Source organism: Nicotiana tabacum, chromosome 22, assembly GCF_000715075.1.
Source record: "Nicotiana tabacum cultivar K326 chromosome 22, ASM71507v2, whole genome shotgun sequence".
NCBI classification, from domain to species: Eukaryota; Viridiplantae; Streptophyta; class Magnoliopsida; order Solanales; family Solanaceae; genus Nicotiana; species Nicotiana tabacum.
The window spans coordinates 161,621,818-161,637,353 of record NC_134101.1 but is presented as its reverse complement, the minus strand read 5'-3'; the positions used below and the strand labels follow the sequence as shown (position 1 = coordinate 161,637,353).

Sequence of the window (15,536 nt, the reverse complement as noted above, 5' to 3'; positions counted from 1 at the left end):
GGGTATAATAAGCTTATCCTTTCAGTACCCAGTTATGGATAAACATTACCCCCGGTAGAAGATTATCCATACCGGGTATAGTAGCAACTTACACAGCAGCTTCCTTTCTTCTATAAATAGAAGAGATTTCAGTTCATTATGTACATCAATTTGAATTCGAATAATATATCACTTTCTCTCTATACTTGTATTTATTTTATAACATTTTCTTCTTTTTGACCCAGATTTATGGAGAGAATTAAATAATGGAAAATAAGGTCTAAATAGGCATGAGGCAGGCCAAAGGATACCAACCAACAAGGCATAGAGCTTTCTTGGAAAGCGCACCGTTAACAGATTCAGTTATAATCTGAAATAAGCGCTCTTTCACGGTTCAATTCAATCATTTAGAAGGGGAAAAAAATAAAAAATAAAAAACGCAGCAGACTCTCAAGAATGGCAGGCGCCTCAACGCCGGCAACCGGAAAAACTCTCTCTTCAGGTTCTTGATTGAACCCCCATTTCTTCTATATGCCAATTTAATATGTTGATTTATCCATCGAATTACCCAGCATAGTTTATTGTACGTCGTTATAGAAAAAAGTTAATTCTTTTCTCTTGGTGTATTTTGATTTTTTTTTTCCTAATCTTTTACCAGGATCAATGGAGAGACGAAAATTGGGTGTTTCAATCTCTGATGTTGTGTCTCATTTTGGTACCAGTGGAATGTCTGTTGCTGCTGCTACTGGCATCACTCATCCTTTAGGTTTTTTCTTCACTTAATTAGTAGTATCTTTGTAAATGCTTATTTATTGATTCTACCACATACCAGTTACCACTCTATTGAATTTTGTTTTGTTGCTTTGACCTTAAGATGTAAAGGGCTGGCTTAAAGGAGGAAACTTTAGCTGAAAATGTAGCTAAGTATTCTTCTATGATGATGAAAAAATGAGACTAAGAATTAGCTATCACTTTGTTTTTGCTTGGACAATTTAGTTAAAGGTCAGGGTAGAAAGTATAATCCTTCTTTATAATCAGACAAGATGGATCATGTCACTCGTGTTTAATACGAACAAATACTAATCCGTTTGATGATGTGTGACTTTTGAGTTGCAAAGTTTCAAAATAGATTTGGGGATATTAAGTTGCTCGTCCTACGTTTTACTGGGGTCTGTTGTCAGTCATGCTAAATTACCTTTCCTTTTAAAAAGAACAAATTAGTTCCAACCACTGTTTATTTTCTCATATAACTATCTAAAACTTCTGAGTTCATATATAATCGCTACTGTACTATACTACTCAAGAGCATGAAATGAGATAAAGCATTCAACTATGGAAAATTAAGTACATGAATGTCTCGCGCTATCTTGTTACTCTTCCATGTACTTGAGCCGTTATATAATTTTAACTGGAAGATCAAAAACAGCCCAATGATATGGAAGGAATGAATGCGTAACCTAATTTCCTCTCCCTCCAACCTAGTTGTAGTTGTCTTTCAGAGAACATGATCTTTTGCTTATTATGTGCAGATGTTATAAAAGTTAGACTGCAGATGCAACTTGTTGGTCAGAGAGGTCCTTTGGTCGGAATGGTATGAGATAAAGCTTATACTTTTTGGTTTTGTATCCCTTTTTATTGCTTAGAACGATATATAATAGCTGCTGCTTATGTGATTATATGTCCTATTTGATTGGTGATAGGGGAGGCTTTCTCTTCAAGTAGTCGAAAGTGAAGGGCTGAAATCCTTGTATCTAGGATTGGCACCTGCATTGACGAGGTCAGTTCTTTATGGTGGCCTCCGTTTAGGCTTATATGAACCATCTAAATATCTCTGTGAATTGGCTTTTGGGTCCACCAATATCTTGGTGAAGATTGCATCTGGAGCATTCTCAGGGGCCATAGCCACAGCACTGACCAATCCTGTCGAAGTCTTGAAGGTATTCTCTTATGAAGGTCTTATGATTCCGCTGAACGGTCCTCATTTGTTATGCTTGTTTCCAGGTGCGGCTGCAAATGAACACAAGATCGAGCTTAGGACAAATCCATGAAATGAGGAGAATTGCTTCGGAAGAGGGAGTAAGAGCTCTTTGGAAGGGAGTTGGGCCTGCTATGGCCAGAGCTGCCACTTTGACTGCATCTCAGTTGGCGACTTATGATGAATCCAAACAGGCGCTTATAAAGTATACTCACCTGGAGGAAGGATTTCATCTTCATCTCATGTAGGCACTTTCCATCACTGTAAAAATATTCAAATATGCTCGTATTGTTAGAGAAAATGAGTGTTTATGATTGACTTGAAGCAATGCATGCACCTTCTTTTTTAGATGCAAGGCTACTGAGCACTTTGGCGAAAATGATGGTTTTAAGTTAGACTCTGAATATAATTAGCATGAAATAGAACATCCAGGAGTGGGCCTGCATTTAGTATATTTTTATCTTCCATATCTTTCATTGTGCCAGTAACTGATTCTTAAAATTATCTAAAGGATTCTGTTAGCATGCATATCTAGATTATTACACAACGAACACGGGTAACTTGTCCAAGTGTTGGAGTGTTGTTGGGATGCACTGAATCTAAAAGCGACTATGTTTTGATAGCCCTTCTATTCCCAGAAAGTTTTTAGTCTCTTCCTGTCATGGGCTTCTGCATGTATAAGCGTAATTTGCGGAGATTAATTCCTATGCCATCTGTCGGAGCTGGTGTTTCAAGAATGTTTTCATCTTCTTTTTATGTTTTGGGAGAATAAATATTTCTACTTTTCATCATTTTTCAGTCCATTATATGCTAACTCTTCTTCTGCATATTATGAAGCTCAAGTATAATTGCGGGGACGGTAAGCACGCTTATGACAGCACCAATGGACATGGTTAAAACCCGTCTTATGTTGCAGAGAGAATCAAGTTGTGCCGGAATGTATAGAAATGGATTGCACTGTGCATATCAGGTTGTTACATCGCAACCTCTCATTCCACCCTTTTCTATGATTATTTATCCACAGTTGTGTTCAGCAAGCTATTTCATTTTTTTTTACTTTAATATAGCGTACTTGTTAACATAGTCAAGTCTTCTTCACTAGGCGTTTTGTTTTGCATTCGGGATAAAATTATATTCGACTTTCATCCATCTTTTAGTCAAAATCATAACAAAAAACTTAGTAAAGAGGGGAAGAACTGAATGGTAAAATATCTGATCGGGAATGAGCTACTGCAAAGCCATATCTAGGGGTTGTGCGGACGTAGGATAGGATATATAAAGCAGTAGGGGTTAGGAAAAACATTTGGGAAAATTTTGGCAATGCTTGTGATTATAGTCTTAAAAAACTAAGATTATATTGAACTTATTTTTCATGAAACCTTGTGATTCCAGGTACTTCGCACTGAAGGTCCTTCTGGTCTTTACAAAGGGTAAGTTGAAACATGCCTGACTTAGGTGTTAGTAATTTAGTTCCTGTAACTTTACAAAGTTACTGGTTAATTCACTACTTATTTGTTTCTTAAATTTGGAAAAATTTCAGAGGCCTTACAATATTTGCAAGATTGGCTCCACAAACCATGATTACTTTTGTACTCTGTGAGAAGCTACGGGGGCTGGCTGGACTAAAGGCTATTTGATCTTAGGCCAATTCATTTACACTGAAAACCTCCTCCTCCAAAATCAGATACAAGAAAGGAAATCATAGATATTGAATATGTAGAACCTTTATTTATTTTGGTTCCAATATTCTGTAGGTTGATGTACCATACATTCTTTTGAGGTAGAAGGAATAAAACGTTTTTCCTTCCACTTCTCGAATTTTACCTCATGGCCATAGGGTCATGTTGTATCAACTTATAAATGTAACAATACAATTGTGAATTGTCATCAGGCTTATCTACAATTCCAGACTTTGCATTTTCTAATTCAACTTGTCCTTCTCAATTTGCCAAGCTGTCAATTTAGTTTGTTTTAAGTATGTTTAGCTATGCCAACGTGAGTTTTGCTAACTATAATCGCTTTCTAATGCATAATTCAAATAAAGAGAATCGTTGTAAGTTAACCATCTGCATAAAATAATCTGACTATCATAAATTCTTTAATCATCTAGAACAAATTGGATCTTGATAGAGCGGAATGAAGACAGAATTCATATCACTGATTATACAATTGCGTAAGTTGCTAATGACAAACGCCAATATCGTCAATGTGGAACAAAAAGTGGTGTATTGGTTTAGTGATGAAGGTTAAGGTGTTGAGACTAAGAAGTCTGTCTCAAATCACATTAAAACAACATGAATTTGACTTTCAAGCACGTGGCGTACGTTGTCACGGTATTACTAACTCAAGTAATAAATGATGTTGTATTGTTACAACTGTTTACCCTAAAAGTTGGATAACAATTAAACTTATAATGTGGTTTTAAGGACACGTGACTTCACCTAATATCAATTGATAAATATGAAGATTAGTAATAGAAATTAACAATAATATAAAGCAAACCAGTGTTTGAACAGCCCTCGAGCTTGAATACCCTCAAATTGATCGGTGCAAGAACAGTTAGAAATATAACAAGCAGATGAACAAGAATATAAGTTGGACAGAAAGTATTGTATTGCTTTGATATGCATGAATGTAAAGTGCTTACAAAATGATTAGAACCCTCTTTATATAGTAGAGGAATCCTATCTATGGTACAATTCTAATTACGGAAGTAAATCTCATGATTAGCCTAAACAACCGCCCTATATTTGATCTGTTCCGAGATTTTTGCCATGATCTTCGACCAGTCACGTATATCTCGCCTTTCTGTTATTGCGCTTTGCTCGACGTCTGCCCTATTTGGTCTCGATTGCTACTGGCCTCGATCTCGATAGGCACCTCGATTCTCGAACTCGATACATTGTCCTCGTGCTCCGGTCTGATCCACTGTGGGGCCGACCTTCGATGCAACTCCCTGGCTTCGATCAAATAGTAAAACCGGGTGGACTCGGTTTTAACCGTATACTGATAGTCCCCTCGTTTCTTGGAATGTAATGAGAAGAAACGAATTGAACCTTCGATTTTGTACCTCGACTTGTCATGATGTCATCCTCATGACATAAGCGACAGAGGTGACTGAAACGTCCCGTCGGTTCATATATCGAGGCATTAAATGCCTATCAGTTGTTGTTGGCCATTATTGTTTCTGAACCGTCATCTTCATCCTATAAATATACTTTCTTTCTCTTTGCCCAAACGTTACTCTTGATCTTTGCTCTAATCTTCAAAGCTTTTTACATCTTTTAAGCTTTTCCGTTCTACATAATCTCTAGGTTTCTTTATCAACATCCCTCGAAACACCAATCCTTATTCTCTTCTTCTTTCTTTGAACTTACATAAAAATGCCAAAAACGTCAAAAACTATTCCTCAAAAGGAAAACACCTCTTCATAGCGATCGGTCGGCGATAAAATACCGGTGGATCCGCGCCCTGAGGAGTGCGTTCCCGGGGGTGTCCTTGATTCCGACTTCAAAGTCGAGAAAACTTCGTCAGTCCCTGGTCAGTGCGAGCTAATGTCGAGATATATGTGCTCGATAACTGAGAGTAACCTCGAGCAGGTAAAGAAAGACTGTCACTGGGAAGATAAAGAGGTGGTGATTCTGGCCCCCGAAGAAAACATCACTACCCATGTGGAAGGGTTTCTAAGTGTTTACACTTACCCTTTCACGCTGGGCCCTGCCGATGGCCCCAGCATCGATTTTTGCCGTCAATATCAAATAACCCTAGGTCAGATCCATCCCTCTTTTTGGCGGATTGTCATTCTGCTCCGATTCTTCTCGAGAAAAGTCGAAGGGATGCCTTTCACCCTCGACCACCTCATCAGATTGTACAGCCCCCGTCTCTTTCAAGGCGAGTTAATAAATTTCAGTGCTGGCCCACCAAGGTATTATTCTCTAGCATAGATGAGGACAAGGATCGATGGTGGATGGTAAGGTTCGTTTGAGTGAAAATTCCCGACCTAATTCTGGTTGAGAAGATTCCATTTCCCGAGAAGTGGAATATGAAGCGTAAGTACAATCCTGCCTTTAGCTTCCATTTATTGTTTTGTTTTCTTTGCTTCTCCTCATCGACATCCTTTTCTATGATGTAGCAGTCTCTTGGATTCCCGGTACAATTCCTAACCTCGAGCGCTGGGTTCGGGCCCTGGTTTCGACCTCCTCGTACGGTGAGCGCTCATGGCGTGATTTATCAAGGGGACGATGGGAGGCCAAAAATCAAGGTAAGCCCTCTTTTCAAATATTTGATGATTTTTGCTGAAATGTTTCTTTTCATACACACTTGATTTCCTTTCATACATGCCTCGAAAAAGATGCTTCCATGAGGCCCCCGTCCAGGAAGGAGGATGTTTCGCCCCCGGTCTCGAAGCTGGTGAAGGATAAAAAGAGAAAAAGGGTCTTGACCTCCGATGCTCCAAAGCCCAAGAAGAGTGAGGCTCATAAGTCAAAGAAAGACACCGTTGTCCTGCCCGCGGAGGTAGGTCAGCGACCAAGAGAGGAAGAGGAGGAAAATGAAGAGGACAGCTCCGAGCTGGTGGCCCGAACGAAGAGGAACACCGAGGCCCCAAAGGCCACTGAGTTGGTGAGGGTTGGAGAGATTCAGCCTCAAATCGAGATGGGTCTTGGAAGAGGTTCCGGGCAAAGCCCCCGAGTTATTGGAGACTGAAGATGCCTCCCGCCGGAATGAGCAGTCAGCGGGTATGTCCAAAGGAGCTGGCTCCGAGGCCCTTCGAAATGAAGAGAACACCACAAGTGATTCACTTGGGGCAATAGAAATCGGAGACTCCCACTTCTTCCTTTATTCTCGGAAGGGGAAGTTCGGGAGGCTCAGGCCATGAAGGCCCCTCAAGTAGAAGGTGCCCTCGGAGGGGAGGACCTTTTCCAAGGTTGTTTTGCTGGGGTCGACGATGACGCTGGCTTGAATGACTCGAACGTACCGAGGAGGAGTTTGGGCGAATCTTCCTCGAGTTTCAGATTGACCAACCAATTTCCAGCCCCAATGTGGATCCCGAGTGCAAACGGACTATTATTATTACGGTCCCGGAGGATGCACGAGTTTTTGCCGCCTCGTAGAGGTGTCCAGTTACCTTCAAGGTTTGGTCACCGAGGAAGATCAACCTCTGATGGACGAGGTGGGAGCACCATGTCTCTTCAATGAGGCCCAGCAAGCTTTGAATCGGGTAAGCATTAACTTTTTGTGTTAATGCCGGTTTTCATACTTGTGTTTTTCTCTCCTTGCCTAACTCTTTCCCTTCTATTTTTGTAAGCCTCGGTACTTCATCATGAGGCTTTATTTAAGTCTCGAAGAGAGTTGAGCCGATACGAGGCTAAAATTCAAGGGCTTACCAAGGAGAAAAATGCTCTCAGGCTTCTCGCCGAGCAAAGGGAAAAAGAGATCAAAGGCCTCCGAGTTGAGCCGGCCATGGCCCAGAGAGAGCAAAGAGAACTGACCGAGCAAGTAAATAAAGTCTTAGATGCTTATGGCCTTGGTTTAGGAGTGATGTCTAATGATTCGATCTTACAGGTCCAGCGGCTGCAAGAAACGATCGTGCAACTCCGAGGAGAGGTGGATGAGGTGAAGGCGGAGATTGCGGTATGGAAGCAAAAGATGGACCGCCTTGCCTTAGAGAAAAAGGTTGCTCGAGCTAAGTTATCCTCAACCGAAAGCCAACTTCAAGGCATGAAACAGAAGAACTTGGAACTAGTGAAGAAAATTGAGGAACTACAGGCTCGGTTGGACATGGAGCTTGCAGCGGTGAAATCTGAGGTTGAGACGGCTAAGGTCGATGCTGAGGTGATCATGTCTGTATACCGATCTAACACCAAGGCCGCTCAAGCTCGAGCAAAAGAGGTTGCCGATGCTACTCAGAGTCGAGTATACTGGGTTGCCAAACATATCAAGTGTCAGTCTCGAAAAGAGACTCTTGAGGAGATTCATGCTCGTGGTTTTAACCTTGCTGTCGAGATAGAGAATGCGAAAGAGCTTGAGGCCGAAGCCAAAGTGTTGCTCTTTTCTTATGATGATGATTCCGAGAGCGGGAGTGGATCCGAGAGCGGAGGAGATCCTGATGGCGAAGATGTAGCTCCCGAGGAAAATTAGGCACTTAGGATTTTTCTTTTTTGAATTTTTGTGTAGGATCCTGATCGGTCCTTGTAAATATTTTCATATATATAAAAGATATCTCTTCTCTCTGACTTGTCTTTATTTCAATTTCTACCTCGCGCAAATTCTGTTTCATCCATGTCTTAAAAACTTTCATAAATACGAGGTTTGGGCAATTTGATCAAAGTCGGACTGGTGTAGTCTTTATAATCGAGCGAGTATTTACTTGAACTCGAAGTAGGATGACCCTTAGGTTTTAGTTGAGTGAGGATGACTTCTCGAACTCAAAAAATGGAACGGCGCTTAGGCTCTTGAATTAGGCCGATATGGCCTCAAAAGAATAGCTTTTTCCCCTTTTTTTGCTTAAAAGAATTGATCATATAAAGATTTGTTATGCCTTAATATTAAATAAGGTTTTTCGAGAGTTCGAACAATCTGGTAGCCCTTAGGTTTTCGAGGGTTGATATTATCAAAACCCTTTATTATTTTGCTGAGCGTAGCCCTTTTAACCGATTTATGTGAAAATATTAGAAGGCCTGTTTTATTACGGAATTCGGACGTCTCTGAACCGTGGTGGTTTGGCTGTAACCTTTAACTTGGGATTTGCTTCTTGGGATTATTTCTCGGTTACACTTCAAACTTGGTCAAAGTATCAGTCCCCGAGTGGGGTGGTCGTGGCACATAAAAAATGAGGGTTGCCTTTTTAACGTCTTATAATCTAGAGATTTTAGTAGTTTGATTTCATCGATTTTTTGGACGGCAGTCCCCGAGTACGGGGTAAGTTGTTTGAAATTCAGTTGTGATCGGCCCTTAAGCCTGTTTCCACAATAGATCAAAAGTATAAAATTGTAAAGTAAAAAAATTCTTTAAGTCAAGAAATATTTTACAAGGAAAAATGCTTATCTCAATAGATTATACATGCGTACATGTTTGCCTTTAAGGATCGAGTGATCTAAATGGGCACGGTTCGTTTGACCGTTTGGCCCTTACAAAGTTTTACCCATCGAGACCATGTTGACACGAAGTACCTTCCTTGTAACAAATTCAACATCCGAGGGTGATGCCCCCCAGTATCCGAAGTTAATTGTAAAGAAGCATCGGATACTGTTGAGTTGCTCTAAGTTAGCACAAACAATGGTTGCCTCATTAAAAACCTCGCCGAAAAACCTATTTGGGATAAAAACCGGTCTAAGGGAAAAGAGTGCAATGCGTGCTTTCAAACCTAAGGACTTTGTGACGAATAATCTTTTGATGTCTTTGGTTGAACACCTGTAATTGGTTAGTATAAAATGTAAATGAAAATGGAGAAGGTCGTACCTTAGCAGTAGTATCGTTTGAGAAGTGATATGTTCCAATTGTTTGGTAATTGCTCGCTATCCATCGTGCCGAGTTTGTAGGATCCCTTTTCGACGATATCGAGGACCTGATACGGTCCCTCCCAGTTCGGGACAAGTTTTCCTTCGTTTGGATCTCGAGTATTGACGGTGACCTTTCTCAGAACTAATCCCCCTATTTTTAAGTATCGAAGATTGGCTCTTCGGTTGTAATACCTCTCGATTCGATGTTTTTGTGCGGCCATTCGAGGGCGTCTTTCATCCAGCAATTCGAGGCTCATATTCATAGCCTCGTGATTTGACTCTTCCATTGCATTCCGAAACCTGAAGCTAGGTTCCCCGACTTCGACCGGTATCAGAGCTTCGGCATCGTAGACTAAAGAGAACGGTGTTGCCCCCGTACTGGATTTCGACATTGTTCGATATGCCCAAAGGACCTCGGGAAATATTTCTCTCTATTTTCCTTTTGCTTCGTTTAATTTCTTTAGATTTTGGATGACGGTCTTATTCATCAATTCGGCCTGTCTGTTCCCACTAGGATGATATAGCGTTGATAAGATCCTTTTTATTTTGTGGTCTTCAAAAAACTTTGTCACTTTATAGCCGATGAATTGCTTTCCATTATCGCACATGATCTCGATAGACGTTCCGAATCGGCATATAATGTGATCCCAAATGAAGTCTATGACTTCTTTTTCTCTAACTTTCTCGAAGGCCTGTGCTTCAGCCCATTTAATGAAATAGTCAGTAATAAACAAAATGAATTTAGCTTTTCCTAGGTCCGATGGTAGAGGGCCGACGATATCCATCCCCTATTTCATGAATGGTCATGGGGATAAGACTTAGTGGAGTTGCTCTCCGAGCTGGTGGATCATCAGCGCATACCTTTGACATTTGTCGTACTTTCGAACAAATTCTTTAGTGTCCTTTTCCATATCGTTCCAATAGTATCCTGCTCTGATGACTTTCTGAACCAATGATTCCGTACCGAAATGATTTTCGCAAGTGCCCTAGTGAATTTCTCGTAGAACGTAGTCGATGTCTCCCAGTCCCAAACATTTCGCTAACGGTCAATCGAACATTCTCCTGTAGAGTGTTCCATCCTCGGCCAATGTGAACCGTGCGGCCTTCGTGCGTAGAGTCCTCATTCTTTAGGATCCGATGGAAGTTTCTCGTTCATTAGGTATTTGATGTACTTATTCCTCCAATCCCAAGTTAAAATTGTGGAGTTTATTTCGGCATGTCCTTCTTCGATTACTGACCATTGAAAGTTGTACGACAGTCCCCGAGCTAAGTTCATCATCTTTGATCGACGAACCTAAATTTGCAAGGGCATCAGCCTTGTTATTTTGTTCTCAAGGTACGTGTTGTAGCGTCCATTCTTTAAAACGATGTAGAGACACTTGTAATTTGTCTAAGTACCTATGCATTCGATGTTCTTGAACCTCGAAGTTCTGTTGACTTGATTTATCACAAGTTGAGTCACACTTGGCCTCGATGACCTCCGCTCCCACGCTCTTAGCTAGCTCGAGACTTGCAATCATGGCATCATACTCGGCCTCATTGATAGTCAATTTCGAAGTTTTGATAGACTGTCCAATTGTATTACCCGTCGGCGGTTTCAAAACAATGCCCAACTCGGACCCCTTCACGTTCGAAGCGCCGTCTGTGAAGAGGGTCCACACACTCGATGATGTACTCAATTTTAACAATAGTTCCTTTTCGACCTCGGGTATGAGGGCTGGCGTGAAGTCAGCCACGAAGCCTGCTAAGATTTAGACTTGATGGCCATTCGAGGTTGATACTCGATCTCGTACCCACTGATCTCGACGGCCATTTGGTCAATCGTCCTGAGAGTTCGGACTTTTGCAAAATGTTGCGAAGGGGATAAGTGGTTACAACACAAATTGGGTGACATTGAAAATATAATTTTAATTTCCTAGAGGCGCTTATTAAAGCAAGCATTAATTTCTCTAAGTGTGGGTACTGGGTTTCGGTTTCACCTATGGTTAGACTAACATAATAAGCCGAAAACTGCGTACCTTGCTCTTCTCGAACTAAGACCCCACTTACCGCTATCTCCGAGACCGCTAAGCATAAGTAAAGTTGCTCGTCCACCTTTGAGGTGTGAAGCAATGGCGGGCTCGATAGATAGCGTTTGAGTTCCTCCAAAGCCTATTGACATTCCGGGGTCCATGCAAAATTGCTCTTTTTCTTAAGTAGTGAGAAGAACTGGTGGCTACTATCTGAGGACCTCGAAATAAATCGACCCAGGGCGGTTATGCGTCCTGTTAACCTTTGCACATCCTTAACATTATCAACAACTGTGATGTTTTCGATTGCCTTGATTTATCGGGGTTGATTTCGATTATGTGATTCGATACCATTAAGCCGGGGAACTTGCCCGACCTGACCACGAATGCACATATCTCCAGGTTAAGCTTCATGTTGTACTTTCTCAGTATGTCGAAGGTCTCCTGCAAATGTTTCAAATGGTCCTCTGCTCGCAGGGACTTAACTAGCATATCATTAATATAAACCTCCATTGATTTACCTATTTGTTCTTCAAACATTCGATTTACTAGGCGTTGATAAGTAGCACCGATATTTTTTAGTCCTAATGACATTACATTATAGCAATATGTGTCGTATTTATGATAAACGAAGTCTTTTCATGATCCTCTTGGTTCATTTGTATTTGATTGTGCCCGGAGTAGGCATCGAGAAAACTAAGGATCTCGTGGCCGACTGTAGCATCGATCATGCGATTGATATTCGGCAAAGGAAAAGAATCTTTAGGGCATGCCTTGTTTAAATCCTTATAGTCTACGCACATTCTAAGTTTGTTTCCTTTTTTAGGACTACAACTATATTTGCTAACAATTCAGGATATTTTACCTCCCGAATGGATCCTATATTGAGAAGTTTTGTTACCTCATCCTTGATGAACACATATTTTACCTCGGACTGAGGTCTTCTATTTTGTTTTACATGGTGGAACTTCGGGTCCAAGCTCAGTCGATGCGTAGTGATCTCCGGTGGGATCCCTATCATATCTAGGTGGGAATCCATGTTATTTAAAAGAAATTGAATGAGTTTTTTCCTGAGCTCGAGAGTTAACCCGTGCCCAGGTATACCTTTCGATCGACCAGATGCTCGATCAACACAATTTGTTCCAGCTCTTCGAGCGTTGACTTCATTGCATCAGAATCATCGAGGATTATGAAGGTTCGAGGTATCATATAATCATCATTCTCGAACGTTTCCTGCTCCTCCGATCGGGCCGAGGCCGGTGACTGTGGTTGCTATTTGACTTATCGCATTCCCTTCGACTCCGATTCCTTTGTTGATGAAAGTGTTGATACTGGTACTACCTCATCGATTGCAAATATTTCTTTGGCGGCGGGTGGTTCACCGTACACCATTTTGATTCCTTCCGATATTGGGAATTTCAAGACTTGGTGAAGCGTCGAGAGTACTGCTCTCATGTTATGAATCCAAGGCCTTCCGAGAAGCACGTTGTACCGTATATCACCTTCGATCACGTAGAACTTTTTTTCATGGATAGTCTCGGCCACATTAACCGGCAAAATGATTTACCCTTTAGTGGTTTCACTTGCCATGTTAAAGACGTTAAGTACTTGAGTTGCGGGCACGACTTGATCTTGGAGACCGAGTTGTTCTACGACTCTCAATCGAACAATATTTGTTGAGCTATCTGTATCAATCAACATACGTTTAACTTGAATTTTATTCATAAGGATAGATATTACCAGTGCGTCATTGTGAGGTTGTTCAATCCCTTCTGCATCCTCGTCATTGAAAGACAAGGTTTCTTCCGGTAAATAGTCTCGGGTTTGTTTTTCCCTTGTGATTGTCACCTTGGTGCGTTTGAATACCGGTCCTTGAGGAATATCGACCCCTCCAACGATCATATAAATAACATGTTGTGGCTTTTCCTGCTCGTTTTGCCTGTTTGAATCCCTGTTTTTGAAATGGTTCTTGGCCCGATCACTTAAGAATTCTCGAAGGTGACTCTCGTTGAATAAACGAGCTACTTCCTCCCTCAACTGTCTGCAGTCTTCAGTTTTATGTCCATGGGTACCATGGTATTTGCATATATGATTAGGGTTCCTTTGAGCTGGATCGATTTGTAGGGGTCTGGGCCATCTAGTATCCTTGATCCGTCCAATGGCCGATACAATACCTGATGCATCGATGCTGAAGTTGTATTCTGACAGTCGTGGAGCTTCTGTGGGCTCGACATATTTATCGAAGCCACTTTTACTCATGATCCCTTAGGAGTTCTTTACTCGATCATTCCTTCAATCATTTCGAATGGGATTATGTCCTGGGTCGCTGTCTTTACGATCTGCACTGTACGATTAGTAACAATCTCTGTTCGATCGGGGTTATCTGTCGATGTCCCTTTGAATTCTACCGACAAGCCTATTTGAGTAAACGGAACCGGAAGGGTTCCCAATTGATCATCCTCGACCCTGATCTTCGACTGATATCGATTATGTGCATCGGCCCAGGTCAAAATTGGATATTCAATTAAATTCTGCTTTAGTTGCCGTGATGCTATCAAACTTCGCTCATTCAAACCTTGAGTAAAGGCTTGAATATCCCAATCATCTATGACTGGGGGTAGGTCTATGCGTTTCATTTGGAATCGAGATATGAATCTGCAAGTATGGCGAAGGAATCGATGGAATTGGGTGGCAAATTATAGTAACATATCATCGCCCCTTTCGACACAATCTCTCCAATCTTTTTCAATAGAACGAATTCGACATCAACTTCTAAGTCATTCCCCTTTATTGCGCATGTATAAGAAGTAAGCTCATTAGGATCGGTGGTCCCTGTAAGCACGTGATTTTTGCTCCGCGAAAGTTACTCCACAAAAAAAAAATCAAAAAATGTATATGTCTTGTCATTGAGTGATTTGTATTTAATGTTAATTGGTATGTTAGGTATTAACCAATGTGTGTGTAATTCTATTGTTAATTTTTTTAATATAATTTCACAATTTATTTAGGAATTTGGTTTAAATTTTGGTTAATTAGAAAGGGAAAGGGTTGGGGGGAAATCAGATTGGGCCCCAAAATGAGGCCCAAACACCGGCACACAGGTCCAGTCCAAACACAGGCTGCCCATGGAACGTCCCAAACGACGTCGTTCAGCACCTCAATCTTCAGCCGTTGATTCATTAAAATCAAACGGTTCAAGGCAACCCTTGAAAAATCAAAACGACGTCGTTGTAGGCGAAGTCGATCTGAGTCGTTCATCTATATTGATCCAACGGTCCCTGGCCTCCCTCATGGCCCGACCCAATGAAACCCGGTGTTGATCCGTGGATCCCGGACCAACCCGATTCCCCCTTTTAGTGGAACGACGCCATTCCGCAACAGCCAGGGGATCCTGGCCATTGATCTCATCAGATCGAACGACCTGGGATCAATCCCCTACCCCGTATAAAAGCCTCAATTCTTCACCCCAGCCCCCCATAGCCAGACCCCTCCCCGTCTCCTGAAGCTCAGAGGCAGGTTTCCATGGAAACCCTAGCCGCCACCCCACCCCTTCGCCTGAAAGCCAGCGGCTACGGTGCTGTTGGCCCTGAGGCTAACACCCCTGAACCACCATGACCCCCCTGATTTTTTTTGAAGGTTTGTTTGGACTGATTATAGTTTGGTTTGTTAGCTGTGGGAGGGGGGATTCGAACTGAAAAATCTGACTAAGTGTTCAGGATTGAAAGAAGTTGTTATGTGTCAATTAAAATACTATTAATGGGGAACAAAACACAAGAGCATGGGAATTAAATGAATACTTAACTAAGCCCATAACCCTTGATTAGAGTAATGAGACAAAGCATGGGGGGCTGATTAAGGATTCCAAGAAAATGCCTTTAGGCATGGGAAGCTAAGGGGTATGGGCAGACTGTAATTGGCAGAATCCAGGCAGCTTAGCTGCACTGGGTTGTTGGCTTATAAATAAGTTGTTTCAGAACTTAAAATGGGCTGGACTTTTAGTCTTCAGAGAAAAAAAAACAGAAAGAAATTTCAGAATACTGTGAATAAGTATCATCTGAAAACTGTGTAAGAGTT

At 41.5% G+C, this 15,536-nt stretch overlaps 1 protein-coding gene across 1 annotated transcript; it reads left to right on the top strand.

Annotated features, from left to right (window-relative positions):
* The first annotated feature begins 220 nt into the window (after positions 1–220).
* Positions 221–3,841, top strand: LOC107822361 (uncharacterized). The gene is made up of 8 exons (XM_016648894.2): positions 221–481; positions 638–745; positions 1,509–1,570; positions 1,680–1,916; positions 1,981–2,198; positions 2,792–2,924; positions 3,347–3,384; positions 3,495–3,841. Exons 1-8 carry the CDS (start codon positions 436–438, stop codon positions 3,589–3,591), a joined length of 939 nt encoding a protein of 312 aa, XP_016504380.1. The 5' UTR covers positions 221–435; the 3' UTR covers positions 3,592–3,841.
* The last annotated feature ends 11,695 nt before the right edge of the window (positions 3,842–15,536 follow it).

What these genes read in the sequence shown, in the direction of transcription:
- LOC107822361 (XM_016648894.2), top strand. Translation starts at nt 436, where the DNA reads ATGGCAGGCGCCTCAACGCCGGCAACCGGAAAAACTCTCTCTTCAG. An exon ending in ATCCTGTCGAAGTCTTGAAG is followed by an intron (nt 1,917 to 1,980) that starts GTATTCTCTTAT and finishes GCTTGTTTCCAG; the next exon opens with GTGCGGCTGCAAATGAACAC. An exon ending in GATTGCACTGTGCATATCAG is followed by an intron (nt 2,925 to 3,346) that starts GTTGTTACATCG and finishes TTGTGATTCCAG; the next exon opens with GTACTTCGCACTGAAGGTCC.